The 25,796-nt window shown below is 37.6% G+C and overlaps 1 protein-coding gene across 13 annotated transcripts in view; it reads right to left on the bottom strand.

The window, feature by feature from the left end:
• Window positions 1-25,796, bottom strand: part of RALGAPB (Ral GTPase activating protein non-catalytic subunit beta) — a 97,978-nt gene that overhangs the window by 38,465 nt on the left and 33,717 nt on the right. For 4 of the 13 annotated variants that reach the window (XR_012519353.1, XM_074406521.1, XM_074406517.1 and 1 more), the window contains 12 exons: window positions 24,602-24,780; window positions 22,992-23,140; window positions 22,650-22,866; window positions 20,370-20,405; window positions 18,948-19,149; window positions 15,477-15,644; window positions 14,896-15,010; window positions 14,372-14,519; window positions 9,108-9,172; window positions 7,813-7,951; window positions 5,518-5,651; window positions 710-892 (listed from right to left, as the gene is read on the bottom strand). Coding sequence is in view for 12 of the 13 variants with exons in the window: in XM_074406521.1 (XP_074262622.1) it covers window positions 710-892; window positions 5,518-5,651; window positions 7,813-7,951; window positions 9,108-9,172; window positions 14,372-14,519; window positions 14,896-15,010; window positions 15,477-15,644; window positions 18,948-19,149; window positions 20,370-20,405; window positions 22,650-22,866; window positions 22,992-23,140; window positions 24,602-24,780 (1,735 nt within the window). In the remaining variant the exon portion in view is untranslated. The remainder of the gene's footprint in view (window positions 1-709; window positions 893-5,517; window positions 5,652-7,812; window positions 7,952-9,107; window positions 9,173-14,371; window positions 14,520-14,895; window positions 15,011-15,476; window positions 15,645-18,947; window positions 19,150-20,369; window positions 20,406-22,649; window positions 22,867-22,991; window positions 23,141-24,601; window positions 24,781-25,796) is intronic. The other 9 variants (XM_039479485.2, XM_074406525.1, XM_074406524.1 and 6 more) reach the window with 7 other exon arrangements.

Genomic DNA, 25,796 nt, shown 5'->3' with positions numbered 1-25,796 from the left:
GAAACCTGGGCTGGTTTAAGACATGGTATAATATCCAAAGGAAATCTTGTAATTGACATTTTTAGATAATTTCTGGTATTATAACTACAGAAGCCATAATGAAAATGACTAAGATTTAATCAACAATATTATTTCTTAAACTACATAAAGGTTTCTATAAATATCCAATGATCTCTCCTTTTACTTGTGCTGTGAATTCCTTACAACACCTGCTTGCCTGTAAGGAAGACATTACATGAAACAATGGTAGAGAACACACGCAGACTAGTTATCTGCGCCCATTTGAGAGTGAAGAAATTAGTATGAAGTAACATTTTTTGACAGAAGCAACCTTTATGGACAAGCTGTGCTCTAGGTTTGCAGCCTGGCAATCAACTGCCCTTCTTTGTTTGGTGAAGGGTGACCAAAGTGCTTACTAGCTATATCCAGGCTACCATCCTTTCAAGAAAGAACAGTCTTGATAGTTCAGATAAATTAGTCAAGGTCCCATCTTTCTAAAGAATTTCTCTATGAGTTAATCTGCAACCAAATATAAGCAAAATGACAGTTTTCAAGTTGTACCCAAAAGGACAAGTGCTCCATTTTATCTAACATGTATTTTCAGTTTAAAGTGTGCAATACTGTATTTAAATTTAGATATTCTCTTTCAAAAGGCACTTTGCTAGCATACATTGTTTTTACTTAATCGTTTAAAATAAAATAAATTTACCTTTTCATCAAGCATATCAGGGTGCTCTGTCAGCCAGACACAGAGACACTGAAAAGCTGCCACTATCATGGAGTGCAGATCCCTGGAGTGAAGAGGAGCTGGCCGACTACACTGATAAACAATGTAGCTGCACACAGAACTGATGGCTCGCTTCCGGTCTCCTGAGTCAACCATCACCTTTACCTGAGCATATTCATTTGGAAAACAAAAACAATCAGCCAGGAATTACTGTACCTATTTCAAAGCATTTGCACTGAAGCTTGGCCTATTTGACAATGTGATACACTACAGGAAGCCTTGCTTTTTTATATTATTTATATACAGGAACAGAATATTTCAGATGTAGTATAATACTCTACAAAAAATGTGGCATTTTTCAAGTCCTGAAACAGTATTTCATTTTAGCATAGTTTTTTCATGCTCTAAAACCCAAACCCATTATGTATACCTGTTCATCATTGCCGGAGACTGAAAGAACATGGGCACATTTTTAAATCCCTAACCCAGCCTCACAGTGATGCTCTAGGCTCTGCACAAAGTTCTGTGTAGCTGCTCAGAGACATAATCATCATACAGTAAACGACCCAGTATTTCAAGTATACAATTGGTCAATTCTGACATAAGTATGCACCTGTGAACTATCACCACAGTAGACAGTGGACATATTTATCACCTCCAGAATCTCTTCATGCACCTTTGTGATCCTTCCTCCCACCCCTTTTTGCCGCCTCCCTAAGCAACTGCTGATCTGCTGTCACTATAGATTAGCTTGCATTTTCTAGAGTTTATATAAATAAAATCATATAAAATCATACAATATGTACCTTTTTCTGTCCTGGTTTCTTTCACTCAGCATAATTATTTTCAGATTTAACTACACTTTTAGTTGTATCAATTATGCATTCATTTCTATTGCTGAGTAGTAGTCCATTGCATGGATATACCCCAACTTATCTAGTTACCTATTACTGGACACTGGGTTGTTTCCAGCTTCTGGATATTATAAATACAGCTTCTATAAACATTCATGTACAAGGTATTTCTATCAGTTTATGTTCTCTTGTCTCCTAGGAGTAGAATTATTGGGTCATACATAGGTGTATGCTTAGCTTTTTAAGGAACAGCCAAGCTGTTTTCCAAACTGGTGGTTCCATTTAACATTCCTATCAACAGCACATCCTTACCAATATTTGGTGTGGCCAGTCTTTTATATTTCAGCCATTCTAATAGATTTGCAGTGGTATCTTATTGTGGTTTTAATTGCATTTCCCTAATAATTAATAATATTGAGTATTTTTTCATGTGCTTATTTGTCATCTGTATAATCATCTTTAATAAAATGTCTGTTCAAAACTTTTGGCCAATTTTTAATTTGGTTGTTTGTTGTATTAGTACGGGTTTTTGTTGTATTTTGCCTTCTTAAAATATTTTATTAAAGGTCTTTACAAGGCAACATCCAGACTCCAGAACCAGCTGCCAAGGAGACCCTATTATTCAGTTGGAGCTGGGTAGAGCATGGCTTCCAAACCATCTGTCCTGAGATAGGCATGGTGAATAGTATCTCATCTTTAAGGTCCACAGTGCTCACGTGGTCAGGCAGGGGATTAGCCTTAAGAAAGGCCAATCTTACCACTTGGTCCCAGGACACATGATCTTCACTCTGATGCCCAGCACACCTTCTCTGAGAAGCACATGGATGATGGTATCAACATAGTAGCTAATAGGGTCCCTGCTGTGGATCATGAGATCACACTCAAAGTTTATGGATTTAGTTCTCTGTCCTTAAGTATCCCTGACACCATGACCTCGTAGCCCTTGCCCCACTCTCCATAGCGCAGCACACTACCGAAGGATCTCCCCACAGAAAACCTAATAGTAGTTTATAGCACAGAATCTGTCTGGGCAATGGCATAGAGAATTCCTTCAGGCCACCTTTTCAGCATAAAGCTTTACCTGACCTCAGGGAAGCCAAATCTCTTCTGAACTACCTCAGCCAATTCACAGATAAAGTGGTTCTTTTCACCAAGAACATTCTGCATCCTGGATGCTAAGGTAGTGATTTCTATTCCGGCTGGTATAACTTGGACCTCAGCTCCAGAGTAGTCACCTTCTGCAAGTTTCTGAGTGAAGAACTCGCTCAGTTTATTTCTGAAGATGCTATCAAACTTCCTCTTCTTAGAAATTCTCACCATATTGCTGCTGTGCACCACCAAAAGGAAAGGCTCTTATTGAGTTTTGAGAGTTCTTTACGTAATCTAAATACACATCTTTCATCAAACATATGCTTTGTAAACATTTCTTCTCAGTCTGTGATTTGTCACCTCATTCTTTTAACAGTGTTTTCTAAAGAACAGCAGTTTAAAATTTTGAAGTCCAACATATCAGATTGTTCTTCTATAGCATAATATCTAAGAAATCTATCCCAAGGTCACAAAGATATGCTCCTATTTTCTTCTAGAAGTTTTATACTTTAGGTTTTCTATATTTTTTTTATGTAATAGAGATGAAAGGTCACTACGTTGCCCAGACTGGTCTCAAACTCCCGAGCTTAAGTGCTCCTCCTGCCTCAGCCTCCCAAAATGCTGGGATTATAGGCATGAGCCACTGTGCCCAGCCAGTTTGAGTTAATTTTTGTTCACAGTGCAAGATATGAATCAAAACTTTTTGTTTTTATGTATATGAATATCCAATTGTTTTTATAGTACCTCTGGTTGAAAAGACTATCCTTTCTCCTTTGAATTACCTTTGCACCTTTGTCAAAAATCAGATGACCACTTATGTATAGATATACTATTCTCTTCCACTGATCAATTTGTCCAACCCTATGCCAATACCAGGCTATTCTGATTACTGTAGCTTTATAGTAAATCATAAAATCAGGTAGTAAAAAAGATTTTAGAAATCTGTTTAAATGATTTGCCCTTTATGATTTGTAGGTCCAGAGCAGTGCTCCATCTAGGGCTAATTATTCCTTACTACTGAATGTACTAAAGGTCACAGGAAATAGTACCTTACTCTCAAAGACAGTGTGCTCCTGTATGTCTCATAAATGGCTGTTTTTATTTTCTGTACCAGTAACTGCTTCTCGCAAAATCATGATGTCCATCCTGGAGGATCTTTGAGGTAACCTCTAAGTGGCGATAAAACACCTTAGGTTTTATTGCTTATTTTGTTTCTAATAGCTTAGGTAAGTCACAGCCTCTGACACCTATTCCCACAATTGAAAAATCAGGGTCTAAACCATATCATCCCAGACAGTAGCACCTGTTTATCATCTTTTTGTTCACAAAATATTTTATTTATTTCCTCAATTATGTATTATATGTAAGATAATCCTGCTCATCTTACTGACAAGAAAACACTTAGATGTTAGAGAAAATGCAAGGAAAGTGAAACCTTCATACATTGGGAATGTTAAATGATTCAGTTACTATGAAAAACAGTTTGGCAGTTCCTCAAAAAGTTAAACATAGGGTTACTATATAACCCAGTAATTCTGCTCCTATGTGTACACCCAAAAGAACTGAAAAACTGGTATTCAAACAAATACATGTACATACATGTTCACAGCAGCAATACTGACAATAACCTAAAGATGAAAACAACTCAAATGTCCACTGAGTGATAAACGGATAAACTGGGGTATATATATACAATGAAGTATTAACCAGTCATAAAAAGGAATACAGTTCTGACACATTCTACAACGTAAATGAAACTCAAAAACATTACGTTAAGTGAAAGAAACCAGAGACAAAAGGTCACACATTGTATGATTCCATTTATATGAAATGTCCAGAATAGGCAGATCCATTGAGACAAAATGCAGACTGGTGGTTGTCAGAGGAGGAGGGGTGGGGAGGCTGAAGCAAAACTGCTTAATGGGTATGGGTTTCCTTTAGGGGTGATAAAAACTTTTTGAAACTAGAGGTAGAAGTTGCTCAACATTGTGAATGTACCAACAGTCACTGAATTGTTTGCTTTTAAATGGCTAATTTTATATTACGCAAATTTCATCTCCAAAGAAAGAATACGCTTAAGAGAAGCACAAATGACCACCCAGTTCTAAAGTTCCACGAAACTGAAATACCAGCCGTGAAAGAAATCTGTAAACTGTAGCCAAGGCCGGATGCAGTAGCTCACACTTGTAATCCCAGCACTTTGGGAGGCCGAGGTGGGTGGATCACTTGAGGTCAAGACTTTGAGATCAGCCTGGCCAACATGGTGAAACCCCAACTCTACTAAAAATACAAAAATTAGCTGGTCGTGATGATGTACACCTGTAATCCCACCTATCCAGGAGGCTGAGGCAGGGGAATTGCTTGGAAGCAGAGGTTGCAGTGAGCCGAGTTTGTACCACTGCACTACAGCCTAGGCAGCAGAGCAAGACTCCGTCTCAAAAAACAAAACAAACAACAAAAAAAGTGTAGCCAATTTTCACTTATCTCTGATCATAGAAGATGGCAGAGCCACAGGTAATCCCAAATGGCATACATTAAGATAATCACTTTTTACAGAATCAATATGTATTCTATTATATGCAAATAAATAAATGGCAAGTATTGAAATGTTTCCTATAATTTAACAGTAAAAACCTCATTCGTACTCTTTGAACCTATTTTTAAACAGTAAAGTTCATTTCGTAAAACTTCACTTGGAGGCTCAATTTTGCACACTTTGGATATAAACCAAACTAAACCAACACTAGTGATCAACACTGAAATACCCACACAAGGGGTCAAGAGATACAGTAAAAAGAGCCAAGGCCAAAGGCTGTTGGGTTAAAATAAAAGGACTGTCTTCCTCACCTTTGCAAGGCCAGAGAGGAGCTCTAGAGCTGCCAGTGATATGCTCATGTCTTGGCGCCACTGGGAGTTGAGTCTTTGAGTGACGAGATGAATGCTGCGAATCAGGAGCCCAGCAGCTGAATCTGTATTAAGAGCTAGGATATAACCCCAATGCCACATCCCACAGGGAGGGAAAACAACTAAGCATTAGTAACGAGAAGCACAGCATCCACTAGGCACAGACCATAGCAGCCACAGTGAGAATGACGGGCACCCATACAGTGCTACGCTCCCCACCCCAGTGGCCTGAGTGCCAAGTCCGACTAAATGGTACATAGGCACACGTGCTGGACCAGAGCAGCTTCTAGCTCCTGGTTCACGCACTTTCACACAACTGTGGGATTTGGCAGTTTCAGTGTCATTTTTATAACAATGTAAATCTTAAAGTTTATAAATTATCAACTCAGAGAGAGCTACATTTTCAAAAAGTGATGAAAAGGCTATCAATTATTTCCTTAAAACTCTATAGAGGAAAGAATTCAAATTTTATAGCCTCCTCAGATGCTGGGAATTACTCTAAAGCAAGCATCTGTTGAAATTACTTACAGAGTTTAAACCATCAAAACTCACATGCAATGCCTTTTCAAACACACTTTAACATTTAATTCTCTAAGATTACTTTAATGTTTCTTTAAAAAACTAAATAATCAAGCCACTGTATTTTTATTTGGGCTCCAATCTATATTTAAAAGTAATTACTAGTTAGCTAACAGAAAATTAGAAAAAAATTAAACAAGGACAAACTGAATTTATTTAAAAAAAAAAAAAAAAAAAAAGCTTTAGGGACATTATACCTGTCGATCCTATCAGAAAGAGGGCAGTGACAACAGAAAAAGGAATGATCATTAAAGAGAGACACTCATGCGACACTAACACAAATCAGGATTTCTTAGTAAAAAATATTTTACGACATTACAAGCAGAGCTCACTAACACCAGTTCAAAATGCTGAAACGAACAATAATCACTTAAAACATTTATATTAGAACACATGCAGTAATGAAAAACTTTTCTTTTCTTTTTTTTTTTTTTGAGATGGAGTCTCACTCTGTTGCCCAGGCTGGCGTACAGTGGCGCAATCTTGGCTCACTGCAACTTCTGTCTCCCAGATTCAAGCAATTCTCCTGCTTCAGCCTCCCAAGTAGCTGGGATTACAGGCACCCACCATCACCCCAGCTAATTTTTGTATTTTTAGTAGAGATGAGGTTTCACCATATTGGCCAGGCTGGTCTCAAACCCATGACTGCGGGTGATCCGCCCACCTTGGCCTCCCAAAGTGCTGGGATTACAGGTATGAGCCACTGTGCGCAGCCAGTAATGACAAATTTATTTAGCTTAAACATGTTTTAGAAAGCATGAACAATAAATTTTCAATCTATAGAATACCTAAATCTACATACACAGTGAATAAGATAATTTAAATAACTTCTTTACAAATATATTTAAATGTGTTATTCAAATATCCACATAATGGCTTTATATATCTGACATGTTCAAGGATACCTGTTGCAAACTTAAATCATAGAAACATGCCTCATGAATTCATGAATATGGCTCATGAACTCTCTAGGTGATTAAAAAATTAAGCTCACATCTAAGAATCTAGATATCACTCCAATCTAGTTGGATAAATGCTCAACAGATTCAATACACTGTTAATACTTGTGTAGAAAAACATAAAAGGTACTCCGCAAACTCACAGGACCGATAAAACAACTGCCCAAGGTAGGGGAAAACCCTGTATAGGATACTTGGCTGGCAAATGTTTTAGCTGGCAGAGCAAAAAATAAAAATGTTTTGGGACTAAAGAACCTAGTGAGTAGGGTACACAGGTTTTAACATGAAGAAATGCTCTCCTCTGAGTTGCTATCTAATGCATCGCCCATCACCCTCCTTGCCACACTGTAATAACTGGCTTATTGGACACCTCTGCCACTATACTGTGAGCTCTGAGGCAGAGCCCACATCCTATTTGGTTCTCTACCATCACACATAGTAGAGAATTCAGAAATGTTTTCAGATCACCCACTACTATCAATTATAATATCTAATATACTACCCCAAATCTAATATACTACACAAAAGCTATACAGCTAAATTAAAAAGATTTGTTTTCTTTCTCTTAGCTTCTTAGACTGACATCCTCTCTATCACACTTAAGTACATAAAAAAACATGAACATTAAAATTTTAATGTTTTTGTTTTATAAATGTGAGCGTTAAAATCATTGTATTAAACTTTGAATTTCAAAATAAACATGACTTACCATAATCTCTTAAGAGAGCTTGAGCGGGTCTCTCACTATCGGGAGTTGTGGGCTCCGTGCTCCCGCCACTTGCTGAACTAATACCACTATTAGTGCGACTATGACTCTTCAGGTTATTTTCTCCACCACCCTAGTTAAATGAAATGAATCAAGTGTTTGAGGGTTACATCACAGTTTACAAGTATAAATAAAAGTCAATCATTAAAAACCTTGTTGATAAAACAGAATGTGCCAACTGAATAGCACAAACTGATATTAACAGATAAAAACTGACAAAGGATTAAAACCACTGTGGTATTTTTACATAGACACATCTGCTGGAGGGTACGAAGGGTTTGACTACTACAGGTGCTCATACTGGGGGTCTTCTTTGCCTCTATTTACAAAGGGCTGGCCCAGCTTTTTCATCTTCACTAGACTTCACCAGCTACTGATTCTGGGTCCTTAAGGAAAATACCCTAGTGCCTCCTAAGCAAAACTTTAGAACAGAAATATAAGCTTAAAAAACATGAATAAACAAACAACAACAACTTTCAAATATAGTTATATCAGAAAACACAAACAATAAAATACTAGGATTAGTATGAAGATATGTAGAGGTGCTAATAAACCTATTAGACTTGCCTAATTTTTTCCTCATATAAACACAACTCATTATATTCAGATCAGTAAATTATTATTAACCACCTAGAGAGACATGAGTGTAATTTCCTTAATAATAATTTGATCACTCATTCTACCAGCTTATCCTAGTACACCCTATTAACCCACGATTCTCCCTCCTGCCTCTACTCCAAGTATAGGGATCACATAGCTTGAAGACAAAGCAGAGAGCACTGGAAGTCTCTGAGAAGCATTTTTGATTTAGAAGCATTGGTGCTTTGAGGGACCTTCAAACTTAGGTCTAGAGGGGTTAGAAAGAAATGATGAGAAAGAAAAAGTTAAACTAGATGCTTGCTGGCTAGAGCTTTTCCTAGGTTATTCAACCAAGTTCGTCACCACAGCAAAACAAGTAAGAGTTTTAAGTAGATACTGCTCAGGAATAAAGACTGGATTTAGCTGGAGTTTCTCTCATACAGAATCTCTCAGGGACCTGATGCACAGCTTTTACAAGGCACTGAAAAGTGATTCTCAAAATATACGTTATTTTTAAACAGAATCCTTCTAAGTCAATGACCAGGATTTATAAACCAAAGGCCTTTAAAATTCACAAAGATGGACATTTTGGTATATAATTTACATAAAATCCCAAAGTTATATTCTCTGACAGATTATATCTTACTTACCATCTCCATCTGGCAACCAATGGCTTCTAAAAGTGCTGAATCTTGAACAATATTTAACATTGCCCCTGCAACAACAAAAAAAACAGTATTTTATATAAAATATACAAGAACACTAAAATTGATAAGACATTTTATATGATTAATAGTGAGATAAGAATATCATTCTGGTTGAACATTCCTGAAATACCCAGGAAATTACAGTCGGCCCTTGAACAACATGAGCTTGAACTGTATATAACGCAGATTTTTTTCAATAAGTATGTTAGAACATTTTTTGAAGATCTGTGACAATTTGAAAAAACTCCCAAACTGTATAGCACAAAAGTATCCAAAAAATGGCTCGGTGCAGTGGCTCACACCTGTAATCTCAGCACTTTGAGAGGCTGAGGTGGGCAGATCACATGAGGTCAAGAGTTCAAGACTAGCCTGGCCAACATGGTGAAACCCCATCTCTACTAAAAATACAAAAATTAGCCAGGTGTGGTGGCATGCGCCTGTAATCCCAGCTACTCAGGAGGCTGAGGCACAAGAATTGCTTGAACCTGGAAGGTGGAGGTTGTAGTCAGCCAAGATCGTACCCCAGCACTCCAGCCTGGGCAACAAAGGAAGACTGCATCTCAAAAAAAAAAAAAAGAAAGAAAGAAAGAAAGATTTAAAAAATTATAAAAAGTTAAAATTGGCTGGGCAGGGTAGCTCATGCCTGTAATTCTAGCACTTCGGGAGGCCAAGGCAGGAGGATCGCTTGAAGCCCTAGACCAAAGTAGGCAACAAAGCAAGACGCTGTCTCTAAAAATAAATTAAAAATAAAAAGATACAATGTATCGAAACTTACATACACAAACTCTTACAGACCATACGAGATGCCATTTGCAATTCAGAGAAATATAAACAAAGATGTATTATTAAATAACTGCATAAAATTAGCTACAGTACATACTATACTTCTGTAATAATTTTGTTGCCTCCTCCTGTTGTTACTGGGGTGAGCTCAAGTGTTAATGAGTATCCTCCCTGAAATACAATGTGATGCTAACCATCTCCATGTGAGTAGTTCACCTCTCTAGCAGACTGAGTATTGCAGTAAATTGCATATCATGGTTCTCCCATATTTTCATCATGTTTAGTGCAATACCATGAACCCTGACTAACACCGTGGGACCCATACAAAGTGCCACTAGTGATGCTGGAAGTGCTCCCAAGAAGCAGAGGGAAGTCATGACATTACAAAAAAAAGGTGAGTTGCTTGATATGTACCGTAGACCACGGTCTGCACCTGTAACTACCCAACATTTCAGATGATTTATCTTGTAAACAGACAATTTACAGTATCAATAAATATGGTACAGTACTACAAATGTATTTTCTCTCATGATTTTTTTTTTTTCTGAGACAGTGTCCCTCTGTCACCCAGGCTGGAGTGCAGAGGCGTGATCTCGGCTCACTGCAACCTCCCCCTCCTGGGTTCAAGCAATTCTTTGCCTCAGCCTCCCGAGTAGCTGGGATTACAGGCACCTGCCACCATGCCCAGCTGAGAGGGAGAGTGAGAGAGACAAAGAGAGAGAGAAAAAGAGAGAGAGACAGAGAGAGAGAGAGAGAGTGTGTGTGTGTGTGTGTGTGTGTGTGTGTGTGTGTGTGTGTGTGTGTGTGTATTTTTTTTAGTAGAGATGGGGTTTTACCATCTTGGCCAGGCTGAACTCCTGACCTCGTGATCCACCCACCTCAGCCTCCCCAAGTGCTGGGACTACAGTCATAAGCTACCACACCTAGCCTTTTTTTTTTTTTTTTTTTTTTTTTTTTTTGAGATAGAATGACAGAGTTTTGCTCCTGTTGCCCAGGCTGGAGTGCAATGTCACAGTCTGGGCTCACTGCAACCTACACCTCCCAAGTTCAAGCATTCACCTTCCTCAGCCTACCAAGTAGCTGAGATTACAGGAAGGTACCACCACACCAGGCTAATTTTTGTATCTTTCGTAGAAACGGGCTTTCACCATGTTGGCCAGGCCGGACTCATGATCCACCCGCCTTGGCCTCCCAAAGTGCTGGGATTACACCATGTACTTCTTAATAAAATATTCTTTTCTCCAGCATACTTTATTGCAAGAATGTATATATTAATATGCATAAAATATAAAATATGTGTTAGTCAACTGTTGCTGGTAAGGTTTCTGGGCAATAGTAGGCTATTAGCAGTTAAGTTTTCAGGGAATCAAAAAGTTATATGTGGATTTCAACTGCTGAGGGAGTTGGCATCACTAATCCCCATGTTGTTCAAGGGTCAACTCTAATAATAAATCCACTGATTGATCAGAAGAGACTCTTTAAAAATTCCCTAAGTTTGGCTTATGGAATTAAAAAATTCCCTAAGTACATTGGCTCATGCCTGTAATCCCAGCACTTTGGAAGGCTAAGGTAGGCAGATCACTTGCGATCAGGAGTTCAAGACCAGCTTGGCTAACATGGTAAAACCCAGTGTCTACTTAAAAATACAAAAATTTGCAGGGCATGGTGGCGGGTGCCAGTAATCCCAGGTACTTGGGAGGCTGAGGTGGGAAAATCACTTGAACCTGGGAGGCAGAGGCTGCAGTGAGCTGAGATCATGCCACTGCCCTCTAGCGTAGGTGACAGAGCGAGGCTCTGTCTCAAAAAAAAAAAAAAAAATTTCCTAAAATAAATGTGGGCCAGGCACAGTGGCTCACACCTGTAATCCCAGCATTTTTGGAGGCTAAGGTGGGAGGACTCGGGGAGCCCAGAAGTCCAAGACTAGCTTGGGCAAGATAGCAAGACTTCATTTTTTTTTTTTTTTTCCCCTAAAAAAAACAATTAGCCAGGCATGGTGGCACATGCCTGTGGTCCTAGCTACTTCAGAGGCTGTGGTGGGAGGATCACTTGAGTCCATGATTGCACCACTGTGCTCCAGCCTGGGCAACAGAGCAAGAACCTGTCTCAGGGGGAAAAATAAATAAATAAATAAAACCTAAATAAATAAATTCTAAAAAATGAATGCGAGGGTCAAACTTTGCTTTATTTAAAAACATGCTCATCATCAGATTTTAAAACTGGTATAAAAGACCAGATGTAAGCATCTCAATTTCAAGGGTAATATAAACTAAGGAAAATATTATGAAATACTTCAAAAACTAGGTTCTAGTCTTAAAAATAAAACAAATTATCGTTTTTTTCTACAGGTAAAAAGAAAAATAAATAAATAAAATAAAACAAAAATTATAAAATAAAAGTCACAGCAATACTTTTCTGACCACACTGCTTTTTAAGAATGATTAAAGCCACAGTCTGGGGCTTGTCGACACCTGCATACCCTAAAGTAAGCCTCATTTATTTATTATCAAGGAATCCATTGTCCTGGAAAGGCTAGGACAGAAATGAGATGGTGAGCCTAACACACTGCTTCTCATCTCAATGGCAGGTACTCTTGCCCACTGTGGATAAAGAGAAGATGGAAAGAGCTTTGCCACTTTATGGCAGGAGTAACAACTGACTCTTCCTTGGAGAGTACATAGGGAGCGCCTCAGAGCAAGGGTATAACAAAACCAAATATGCTTCAATCGTAGAAATTATAAGATTTCAAGCAAAATTATGTTATTTAAATAACCTAAAACATTGTAACTTGGAAGTTCTCACATATCAAAACATCCCCCTCCACATACACCACCTTCTGTGTTCAGAATGCATCTGAGACCATTATCGAAGCCACTGGTAGACTCCTGTTCCAAACCTTGGTCAGACTGACCACATTAACTTCAGAAGGCCTCTAAAAGCCCAGCCTGAACAAGAATATAGCTATATATCATAACTGGGAATATAAAGAGCAAAAGACTCCATTTCTGAGTCTAGAAAATCGTGTCCACAATTAAATTAATGGCATTTGAGACTTATGGAACCCTGAAATTTTTTTTTTTTGGCCCAGCTACAGACAACACCAGTCAGCTACTAATTGGGTGTCTCCAGATAAATATGGTTTTTGGCCGTTGTGACCCATCTCTTCAGGATCTGCCTCTCTCAGTTTTAGAGGCCTTTCAGAAACCATTCCAAGGACTGTGTTCCTGTTGGAAGGACATATACCCCACCTCCTCTGGGAACATAAGGGCTTAAAGGAAACGTCTGATCCCACTTTTGAAGAGATAAAAATCTGAGATGCTAGGAAGAAGCCTAATCCTTGTCCTGCTAATGAAGAGAAGAAAGTAAGCCTCTAACCACTGCAAGGTCAAGGCATTCTCAGAGATCAACTGCTCCATAAGCAGGGAGTTCTAACTGTTACCCAGGTTTGAGGGCTGGGATGGTATTTGCAGTCACATAGTTCTGTGGGAACTCCTGTTAGGTGCTGTCAAGGGTGGGAATCTCAATACCCAGGGTTGCACTTCAGTGGTACTGAGCCCAGAAACAACAACTGAAACCCCTTTGCTTTCTAATATAATTTGCTGTTTCAAATATAAATATTACCATTTACCCAATTTGAACATCAGATCAGAGGAAGAAAAGAAGAGCTTCTTTGTTCATCAGGGTCTCTCTGAAGATTTTCAGGGAGATAAGACTGTCCATTAGTGCTAACACTAGATTTGTCAATCAACAAATACTTTATATTTTGAAAAACATGTCAAAAAGGGGGAGTTCAAACATTTAAATAAGACAATTTCAGGTTCCGTGCTATGAAAAAAAAAGATGAAATAAGATAATTTTTAGCAAGTTCTGTTAGGAAAGCTCTCTCTAAGAAGATGATGAAGAAAAGCCAAACAAAAATCTAGGGAAAGAACATCCTAGCAGGAGGAATACAAGTAATGCTCTGAAGAAATCATGAGCTGGATGTGTGCAGTGAATGAGAAAAAAAAGGCCAGTGTGAAGGAGGCACAGAGGACTATAAGGAAAATCCAGACCAATGAGACCTGTAAATAATAGGCAGGAGGATAAGAAAGAGGTACGAGGCAGGAGGGTAGAAAGAAAGGAGAAAAGAAGAAAGAGATGGGAAGGACAGGCAGAGTAGAGAAAGGAGAGAAGGGAGGAAGAGAAAGAGCAAGGGAGGAAGAAGCAAAAGCACAAATAAAATGACCAACCAAGACAAACTGTAACATTTTACCTCCCTGATCTCACCCCTTTAAATTTTTTTACATTAAAAAACTAACTGTGCCTCTGACTCAGAAAAGTAGAGCTACACTAGGTTTAGGCTCCCGTCACCGACTGCTGCCTCCTCAGCAGGCCTGCAGTCAACAGTACTTGGGTTTTCACTTGCAAAATAATGTGTGAATACAAACCTAATATCATTTGGGTGTTGTTGGGGTCCGTTTCTGTTTGCAAGGCACCTATTAATATATTCACAAGTCTCAACTTCAGGGACAGAAAAGTTATTGGTTTATCATAAGAAGAGCTTTCATCATTACTAAATTTTCCTTCCAGGACCACCTATGGAAAAAACAAATAATATTTAACATCAGCTGTTGCAGCTCATGATGCCCACGTGGGAACAGCTAGAGTAGAGGAAGAGATCAGTCTAATGAGCAAAGCTTTCAGTCTAGTATTAGCCGCTGTGCTAATTCTGTCACTAACACTATGTTAATAAATGTCCTTAGCCTCTAACTGCTTGAAAACTGGTAGAAAAACTGACAGGAAAAAAAAAAATCACAAATCAATTTTGTTAATTCACTTGAAATAACTTGAGTGAAATAACTTGAGTTTAAAAATAAAAAAGCTCCTGTTCCATTTTTAACATACGATTTGACTTAAATTAGTACACAAAACAGAATAATATACAATATAAAAAACTTTAACAAAACAATACCTCAGATTTGACTGTGCCAAAATGATGAGGGAGGGGCAACAAAGAAAGCAGGATATTAATAGAGGATCTTCTCAATTCTGTTGGATTTACATAGCTTTTGAATTTTGAGAGTTCTCTGCCAAAAAAATAAAAAGCTATTAGTATTTTTAACTAAAGTACATTTTTAGCTACTGCAAAATATATATAATGCCAATTTTTCCAAATCCAAGCATTGTGTATATGTGTATTGTGTATTTCTAAGTTAAACTGTTACCGAACTAAACTAGACACTTACTGATTGATTGATTGATTTCTTCATCTAAAATGTAAGGCCTACTCTACAAAGGTAAGACCTCTGTGCTGGATTTGCCCTTATCCTTCTAGACCAGGCCAGAAAGGATTCAACAACCCCACAGACAAATCAGAACTGAAGGAGTTCAGGGATGAGGTGGGTCTGGACACACTACATTCACTTAATGTGACCTGAGTCCCCTTGGACTATGAAGACAACTGGACAGAACACATTGGGAAACTGGGGAGGAAGCACCAACAGACCAGACCAAATCAGACAGTTGATTTAAAAGCAGAGAATGATAGCTTACCTGTCAGGCAAAATGGTTTCAAGAGCTGAAATAAAGTAAGGAACCACAACATCAATCCCTTTCAAGTCACAGCAGAACAAAGGAGGAGAGTTTAGAATAACGCTGGCCAAGACAGGATGGCACACATAATCATTTATCTGCAAACCTTGAATTAAAAGCATGTAAAATCTAGGAAAGCAAGAAAAAAATTTTAAACAAACTGCTGATCAAAAGTTTTCATAATTATTATTTGCTACATAGTTATCTGAAAGTCTATTTCTACCCTTCACTATTTTTACCCTTTAAAGGGTATTATTATTGGAATTACCGGAATTTACTGGAATTACCTGAATTTTACCCTTTAAAAATTATTACAGGAATTAAAACAATTCTGATTCATATACACTAAGACCCAAATCATCCTTCTTAATGAAGAAAAAAAAAATTCATGTTTATTACACCTTCTTAAAGCTTAAGCCTTGCAACTCAAAGTCACAGGGGGCTGCAAATAAGGCAACAGAACAAAACAAAACAGTAGGCTGCAGTACTTTTCAATAAACTGAAGGAATTGCTGAATTAAATCCCACAACAGAAAAATGTTGCAAAATGTAGCAATTCCTATAGAAAAAAGTATGTTTACATTTTTGTCCCTTCCCTATTATTTCTGGGGGTACAATGAAAGAAAGCAATCTGTATTTGATCCTCTGTATTCATCATGAAGGTCACCTGAATGAGATTCCTTTTAGGAATATACCTAAATAGACCTTAGTTTTAACTCCACTCCCAACCTCTAATTAACTAAACATTCAATCTCCTGTTATTCAAGAGCAACTATACTGTTACACTCCTCTACTGTGAAGTACTTTTCTCTTCTCTGCAAAACTCTTCAGAAACAACTTGCTCACCTACTGGTTACTGCTCAACCCATTTTAATCTATCTTCTCTCCCTAGAACTCAACTAAAACCATACTAGCAAGTAACTAACGGTCTCTTGATTGCCAAATCTAGAAGACATGACTAAGTCTTAACTCAGTGTGCCTTTTGAAAGCATTCAACCCTTTGATGACTCCCTTCTCTCCCTTGTTCTTCCCTGATTTCTATGACCACTTCCTTTAACAGGTCCTTTTACTCTATCTGCCCCAAACAGTGGTGTTCCTCAGGCTGACAACCTCAGTTCTCAACACTCTCTCTTTTACTAGCCTGATTTTAAACACTTCTAACGTCACTGAATACAATCAAATCATTTTAACACATTATCTCTCAACTGAGCTCCGTATCTATTAGCCAAAAGCTTACTGGATATCTGGATGCCTACTGATTACTATGGTACTTCTGTGCACAACATCTGGCACAAAGTAGGACTTAATACATATTTATTAATAAATATCCCACAGGCACTTTAAATTCAATTGATTCGCCAGGCACAGTGGCTCACGCCTGTAATCCCAGCACTTTGGGAGGCCGAGGCGGGTGGATCACCTGAGGCCAGGAGTTCTAGATCAGTCTGACCAACATGGTAAAACTCTGTCTTTAAAAAAAATAAATAAATAAATAATAAAAGAAATTCAATTCAAAACTAAACTGATCACTTGCCCTCTTACAAATCTGTTGTTTCAGTCTGTCCTACTACCACCCATTCAGTCTTATGGCTCAGTCAGAAAGCTCATGATCATAGTCTTCCCTGCTACTACTACAGTACCATTTAGGGTATCTCCCCAGCCCACAGTTCCTGAGAAATGTGCCCCCACAACAAGGGGTGAGCTCCAGCACCCTTATGTGAACCACCTTCACAACTGTAGCTGACTAGACCAGAGACAGGCAGATTAATTAGATCTTCCTTCCCAGGAATCTATAATTAAAATTCAGAGATACTAATTGGCTCTGATGGTCACCTAGACCAAGGCCATGAAAACTGAGAACTTAGAAGCAAACTACAATATAAGAAAATGATCTGCAGAGAATAGAATGAAGCAGTTCTGGGAGACCAGGAAGACAGAAAGAGAGAGGAATAAAACTGTTCTGGTCCTTGAGTACTTGCTCTTCATGAGGCCATGCTGTACTTCCTGATATCAGAATTTAATAAATTCTAGCTCTCACAACTTACTCTACTTTTGCTTAAGTCAGGTTGAAAGCAACAGAAGTTGCTTAAAGCCAAGCGCCTATAGTTAAGATAACCCAGGCTGGGCACAGTGGCTCAAGCCTGTAATCCCAGCACTTTGGGAGGCTGAGGTGGGCAGATCACGTGAGTCAGGAGTTCAAGACCAGCCATGGCCAACATGGTGAAACCCCATCTCTAAAAATACAAAAATCAGCCAGGCATGGTGGTGGGTGCCTGAAGTCCCAGCTACTTGGGTAGGAGACTGAGGCAGGAGAATCGCTTGAGCCCAGGAGGTGGAGACTGCAGTGAGCAGAGATCAAGCCACTGCATTCCAGCCTGGGCAACAGAAGAAGACTCTGTTTCAATTAAAAAAAAAAAAAAGATAACCCTGCCTAGTTGCCTGTATATACCATTCTTTCTCATCTATTAACTTCTGTACTTGATTCCCTCTGATAGAGTCACTTTAATTCTATCTCCTGAGAACCTAGCAAGTATGCAGATATCTAAACACTGTTGATACTAACTTCACTTCTGCACCTGTGTGAATGGTCAGTTAAGGAAGGCAAAACAGTGTCAAGATAAACAGGAGGCCACTATGAGTTGATGTAGGAAAAAAGTGACAAAGTCTAAAGCGTAATGGTGGGGACAGAGTAAAAAGAGAGATCAAAAAGAGGGTTAAGGAGCAGAAAGGCAGGAGTTGGTTGATCAACTAAAGATACAGAAGAGAAGGATTCTAAAATGACCTAGTTTCTGGACTGAGCAACTGAATGGATGGCAGAGGCATTCATAAAGATGGTTGAAGCCAGAGATTTGGAGAAGATGACCCTAACCACCTTCCTAACAGAGTCTAAATACTACCCTAAGTTCAGCATAATCATTCAATCCTCCATAACTCGTAGCCCTGGAGTAAATAAATGTGTGCTGCTTCTTCCCCTGAATGCCAACAGCACATTATCTGTGCCTCTCCCATCAACATCCTATTCCTGTTGGATCATTGTCATGTGTGTACATGGCTTTGTTCATGGCTTTGCCCAGAAAATAAGCTCCTTGGAGGCAGGATTTACAGCTGACTTATTTCTGGACTGCCTGCATGTGAATACTGTGCCAAAAATTTGTTAACAAATTATTGTGGTCCTTTGAAATCTCTCCATATTAAAAAGGTTCAAATAAGATGACATAAATAGCACTTCTAAAACAAAAAGGGTCTTAAGGGGTCTTTACCAAATCTGATGAGGCAGGTAAAATGAAAGATTTCAGACAAATGCCGATCACTTACAGACATCTGTAGGTATTTCAGACCAACATTCACTCATCGGTTCAGTCTGCCAAGCCGTGCTACAATGGCTTCACTATCAAAACTATATAAATGAAAAAACAAACAAAAATTCCAAGACCTGGATAAATAAGCTGGCAGAATCTCTTCTCCAGTCTTCTTGCTACAAAAAATCCTACACAGTGTCCCACAAGCCTCAGCTCTTCCTGCTTCATAGTTATCAGGAAATTCACTTGCATCAAACATAGGATTGGAAACCATGGTGTCTGTGGACATTTGTGACCCTTTCCGTCGAAACTCCATGCTAGCTTGTGTTGTAATGGCTGGGGAGAGAAAAGGAGGGTTTTATTATATTTGCAATATGCCAAGTAGGCTCATGGGACCCTGGACACAAAGATCAAATGTTGGTGTCATTAAATAGCTACTTGAATCCAAATAAGTGCTTTTGTTTAGCAACTATGTCTTAATGTTTTTAAAAAGGGCTCTCTGAAATCTTCTTTGAAAATAAGTTACAATTAATTTACAGTGGCATTGTCAGTTTAACAGTTTGTACAAGAAGCATTTTTTCAACTGAATTTTTGATCAGCAGAGTACATCTGTATATATCTGTATCCACATACAGATATATAATACAAAATTTGGCTTTTCTATTATTTCTTTCCTGTTTTTTCTTCCCCCTACAGAATAATGCTTAAACGTTAAGAAAAATAGCTACTGCAATTTACACATTACCCCGGATGACACCATAATTAAATGGGCAACCCCATGCCAATCTGTATACTTGAGGGAGAGGCCAAACTAAGGATGAGAAGTGGGCAGGGAGAAAAAGAGAGCATTCCCACCATCCACCCAACTCCAAAACACACACCAAAGAATTGCCCAACCAAGCAAAATGAGAATGAATTTTAACAACCACAGACAGCAGCTAACTTGAGGTTGATAAATCAGAAAATTGGATTGATAAGAAAGATTCCATGGTCATTCGTTATCACTGAAACAGAAGCCCTTCGAAAGTTGCTTTTATTTTTAACAAAAGATTTCACAGTGTATTGAAAATCACTCTGAAATCTTTCATTACTCTACATGAAATGCTTATTTTATAATAGATTTAATAGAATGCAGAGTCAAGAGTAAATCTTTATGCAACTTCCCATGAGCCATTTTTAATCCTGAATAAGCTATCCAGCAATAATACATTTGAAAAACACTACATGCAAAATGCATACAAATCAAACACTAAATCTGTATAAAAATAAGCTTAAAGCTTTAAAAAAAAAAAAAAAAAAAAAAAAAGCCAAAACACAGTTAGTGCAAAGTCCTTGAATTCATGACATGACCAGACTAGTATACAGAAATAATGGGACTGATTCAGGCAGATTAATTTGCTTTTGCCAACAATCTTCCCCATTCAAAACACAGAAAAGTATTTTTCTTCCCAAGTGCAAAAACTACAAGAGACAATGACAATCAAATTTTTTAATGGAATTATGAAAAAAATAAAAACATGACTGCAATTAAGGAGAAGCTTCTGGTTCCTACTTACAAGATTTATAAGAAAGAAGAATTTGGATAAAAGATGCTGCAAGATAATAGAAATAAATGGAAACAAATCAAAGGACAGTAGTAATTATAAAATACTTTAAAGATGGTGAAATTTTACAATAAATTAAGAAGCTTTTTAGCTTTTTAAAAGTTAAATTAAAAGCTTTACAATACCACAAGCTAGTTCAAAAACATAGGAAATTGTGCATTCAGGTCCAAAATTATGAGTTTTGTATCATGCAAAACAATGAACGAAGAAAATTACACAACTACAAAGAATTGAGGTTTTGAACTGCCCATAACGTGCATTAAAATTTTAGTTCATTAACCCTTCCCAGCTCAATGTTACTTTTACAAAGCGCAGTGTACTGTCATGTAAATCTAAAGCTAACCAGTTCAAAGAAGCAAACATTTTAAGTTAGAGGTGAACTGCATGGCAGAATTCCTTGATGGCAGCCAGTACTTAAAAAACAGTTAGTATACCCAAGCCTCCCACCAGACCTGAGACCTCAAGATTGGCACCTAGCATTCTAACCCCTTTAACTATTTGGGTATCTCCTGGGTAATGTAACAGCCTTTATCATCTCTGAAGACAATGAGGAGAAAAGGAACTTCTATCCTCTCCTCAGCAAGGAAAAATTTTAAAGACGTTTTTGACATATGATTTGAAGTCTGGTTTTTACCTTCTCGTACAAGAGGGTGAGCAAAGCTGTTACAAACTTCCTGGAGAGCAAAAAGATCTTTAAGTTCCCTTTAAGCAAGTCCACCAACCAAGCAGCAGGTTGAGCCATTCTAGATTCATAGATTTCAGTGTCAATAGCTCTATACCCAAAAGTTACATTGTTAAGAATTACATCTTAATAAAAATAAAAAAGAAAAATAGGACTGATTCATTCTAGAAAATACAAATTAATAAATATAAACATGGTACAGAAAACTCAAAATACAAGGTACATGAACATAAAGACAAGCATAACCCAAAAGTGATTTTTTAAAAGTTTTCACTTGTTTTAAGTAAGCACATTTACCTATACCAGACGCAAACAGTACTTTCAAATTATGAATAAAATTATAATATGAAAATGACAGAATAAAAAGTGTCTGAATTTGAACAAAATAAAGTAAGCAAAGGTATCCCTAAACTCAACCATGGCATTCTCAAATTATATTCCTAAAAGTGTTTATATTCACAACTTCTCTAAATTCTTTTAAAGATTTGTAAGAACATTCAAAATAATTACATGTGTATAATGTTCATATAGACCCTAGTTCTGAGATAATAATAATAATAATAGTTAAAAATGATAATAGCTAAAAATTCATTTCTGAGAGAAAGCAGAGACCCTTCTGGCCATTGTATTAGCTTTATCCTTGGAATTAACAGTCTCCCTAGAGACACATAAACTAATATAATTAGACATCTTTTTGTTATGATCTATTTCCAATCCTAGTAGAAAAGTGCTTTCTTACTAAACAACCAATACACTCATTAATGGATATATCCCAGTACCTGGCCCACAGTAATAGCAGCTCAATAAATGCCAGCCACTGTCATTTTTCAGCTAACACACATTATAAATATTCAAAACACTGTGCACTACCCCATCCATCCATCATGCCCCCATGCCACTACTTTCAAATATAATGGTTGAGATGACCAAAAAAAACACACCAGCTCTTATTTAGACAGTTTCCTTTTTATAATAAAATCTAAATGAAGGTATCAGGGTTGAGTTATTATTTCTCCACCAATCACGCTTATTAAGTTAAAGAGCAAATACTATTTTTGAAAGTGTGCCCCTGAAATAAAGTTCTCCAGACTAAAATCTGAGAGGTTATAGTGTAAAGCAAAACTTTTCTGATTGTTTACATGTACTAATGAGTGAATGGCTGTCAAAATCTAAGAAACCACTTCTTGTAAACTAAATTTCCAGTTCAAATTTTTAATTCTTTATATAAATGTTATTATCCTGGCTGACATGAAGGGAACTTCCAGGTCACCTACCAAAAGAAATATGATTCAACAAAATGTGGCTAACCTTAAGTATGTCTAATAAAACCAGACAAAAGGCCAAACCTCATAGAACATACATAAAAAGAACAGGTAGGAAAACTTGCAAAGTTCTGTTACTTCAGCTGGAAGGGGTTAAGCACAAGACACTGCCTGGTCAGAAACAGAGAGCTTTTTAAGATACATATTAATCTTGCAGGTAGGAAAGTCTAAAAAGAAAAAGAAAAAGGAAAAGGAATAAAATGGTAACATAAAATGAGTAATATTTACCAGTCATGCTGCTGTCTCTGTTTATCCCATTATGAAGTTTACAGTGAACAAATGCTGCATCAAATAACCATGATCCAAAGAGATTCAAGATGCTGTTAACCTTTGGTCTCCGAGGGGCAGGCAATGGCCGGGGTTCTGAACTAGTCTGATTTGGACTTGACAGAGGAGAGGTGGAGGATGCCTGGTGCTGAACTTTTGAGGCATGAGCAGTACTAACCTATTAGAAGAACACAAGAATATACCCATATCCATGAAAAGTTTGAGAAAACAGCAAGACTTTAAAAAACGGCAGATTAAAAAGCCAACCATATATAGCATAACAATGGTGACGTAAACTCTTACTGTGCTTGTCTTCATGGTGGCCTTATTCACAGTAACAGCCCGGTGCCTCCGGTTATGTGGTGGGGTGGTATTGACAGCAGCACTTTGAGGCATACTTAATCTATTCACAGGTGTTGGGGGAGCACTGTCTGATCGGGGTCTAGAAATGCCTTAAAAAAAAAAAAAAGACAAACGAAGTTATTCTTCATAAATCAAAATATATCATCAGAAAATTTTTCCCAGCAACCTAGTGCAGGCTTGGGACACACAGACAATAGCAGAGTGCTAGTTCCCTCTCAATATCCATTCACTGTTTCTTCCTAAGTAACAGAACACAAACTTTAGCTGGACATGGCTACCAAGAAAATAATGACTCAATTTTCAAGCTTCCTTTACAGCTATAAGAGGTCACATTTTAAACATAAGAAAGTTGAGTTGGTCTTCTAAGAAACCTTCTTAAAGGACCAATCATATGCAGACTCTCCTTACTAATTCCTGGACAGGATGTTTGGAACTCATTCAACCATCATGGCCCATGAGGCATTGTGCAAAGAATGGAGAGCCACCAGATGAAAGGGCCTCTGATCCCTGCTGGTGATGGAACCATTATACCAGCCCTGGACTGCCTTGCGCTGGATTTAGCATATGTGAAAATAAACTATCTTGTTTATATTAGGATTTTTGGTTGTTAGGTGGCAGCGAAACATAATCAGCTAATATATTAACTGTGTAATATGTTAATAAGTACACATAAATATTTTAGAAAATGACAGATACTATGTCACTGCCTTTCAACAGGTTAAAAAATTGACTTTTCATATATCTAAAATGTGAAAAGCAGCTTAAAAGAATGGTTCACAAAAGATATAATTTGCTTTTTAAATTATATACATGAGAATGGTCCCAAATGAAATGCACTGCTTTTTCTTTTTTTTTTTTTTAAGATGGAGTTTTGCTCTTGTTGCCCAGGCTAGAGTACAATGACGTATCTCGGCTCACCACAACCTCTGCCTCCCTGGTTCAAGTGATTCTCCTGCCTCAACCTCCCAAGTAGCTGGGATTACAGGCATGTGCCACCACGCCTGACTAATTTTTGTATTTTTAGTAGAGACAGAGTTTCTCCATGTTGGTCAGGCTGATCTTGAACTCCTGACCTCAGGTGATCTGCCCACCTTAGCCTCCCAAAGTGCTGGGATTACAGGCATGAGCCACCACGCCCGGCCTCCAAATGCATTTTTATCTGTATTTTCTTGGATAGCTAGTGTACATGAACACTCTTTTCTTTGCAATCATTTACTCTTATCCTTTGTCCATTTATCTACTAGGCCTAATTCTTGTTCTTAGTACTTTGTTTGATATATTAGGTAGGTGCAAAAGTAATTGCAGTTTTTGCCACATTACTTTTAAATGGCAAAAAATGCAGTAACTTTTGCACCAACTAAATATTTACATAAAAACAACAATAACCCTCTGGCTATTTTATTTGTTGTAAATAATTTTCCCTTGCTTGTTATTTGTCATCAAATCTGTTCATCTTTTCCTCTGGGTGTTTTCTAATAACTCCTAGGGTTAGCCTCTAGAGTTATCTAAATGAAGCTCTTCATACATGTAACAACATACACAAAATTCACCTAAGAATGCATCCACCAGACAGCTGATTCCACGCATGGCACGAAAAAATATTTGAGGCAGATGTTTAAGGCAGGGATACTGATTCAATTCTTGCGGCATTCCGCTCACGGTCAAGAACTGTTCCTGAAATTTGGGAGTAGAGCTTATAATAGCTGGGTTACTCAAATCCACAGGATTACTATCAAAAGAGAGAGAAGAATTAATCACAAATTTAGAAATTTCTATAGCAAAAAAATACATGTAATCTAATTTAAGAACAGGACTGTTCATATCTATTTATTTGATTCAGAGAAGAGACTGATTTGTATTTAATGGGCTAATAATTCAAATATCAACACTTCTTTACAGAAGATCTGCCGTGCGATTACATGAACATTGCCTATTCAGAGCATGAGAATCAAAGTAAGATTAGAAAAAGTTTTAATTTTTAAGAGTATATATAGATATTTTTTCTAATATGTTCAGAATTAAACAATAGAAGATGGACACGGTGGCACGTGTCTATAGTTCCAGCTACTTGGAAGGCTGAGACAGATTACTTGAGCCCAGGAGTTCAAGGCCAAGGTGGCAGTGAGCTATGATTATGCCAATGCACTCCAGCTGGAGTGACAGAGCAACAGGCCATCTCAGGATAAAAAAAAAATTTAAGCAATGGTATGGTAAAGCTATAAATATGTCAATAAGAAATCCAAGGAGAAAATCTTACTTTAATATTAACATTTCCAATTTTCTTTAAAAAAAAAAAACTAATTTGAAAATCAGGATTGGTGTTTTATAGTTTTATGTCATATTCATGTGTATGTACTAAAGCCATACATTTCAAAACAATGTATGTGTCTGAATTACATTTTATGTACAAATAGGTTTAAATATTTCCATTTAAAAACAGATTATGATTTTTCACTCAAATGGTCTGCTTAGCATTCCATTAAAATGCCTCTCCAATTCAAAGTAATATTGATAATCTAAAGCCAGTAAACAGAATTTTCACTAACTACAAGGCAAAAGAACTAGGCTGAGAAATAGAAATCAGTGATCTATGCATGCTCTGCCTTTCGAAACCCTTTTTTTCCACCCACCAAAAGACTTAGTTTCAAGTAACTATAATTGGGGAAAGGGGAATGTGTGCGCATGTATGAAAAATGGGGTTCCAGTGGTAGCGCACTGTTTTCATAGAACTGTAATCCATCACGT

This window comes from Saimiri boliviensis, chromosome 9, assembly GCF_048565385.1.
Source record: "Saimiri boliviensis isolate mSaiBol1 chromosome 9, mSaiBol1.pri, whole genome shotgun sequence".
NCBI classification, from domain to species: domain Eukaryota; kingdom Metazoa; phylum Chordata; class Mammalia; order Primates; family Cebidae; genus Saimiri; species Saimiri boliviensis.
Note: the sequence above shows the minus strand (reverse complement) of the source record. Positions and strands in the feature narration are given on the sequence as shown.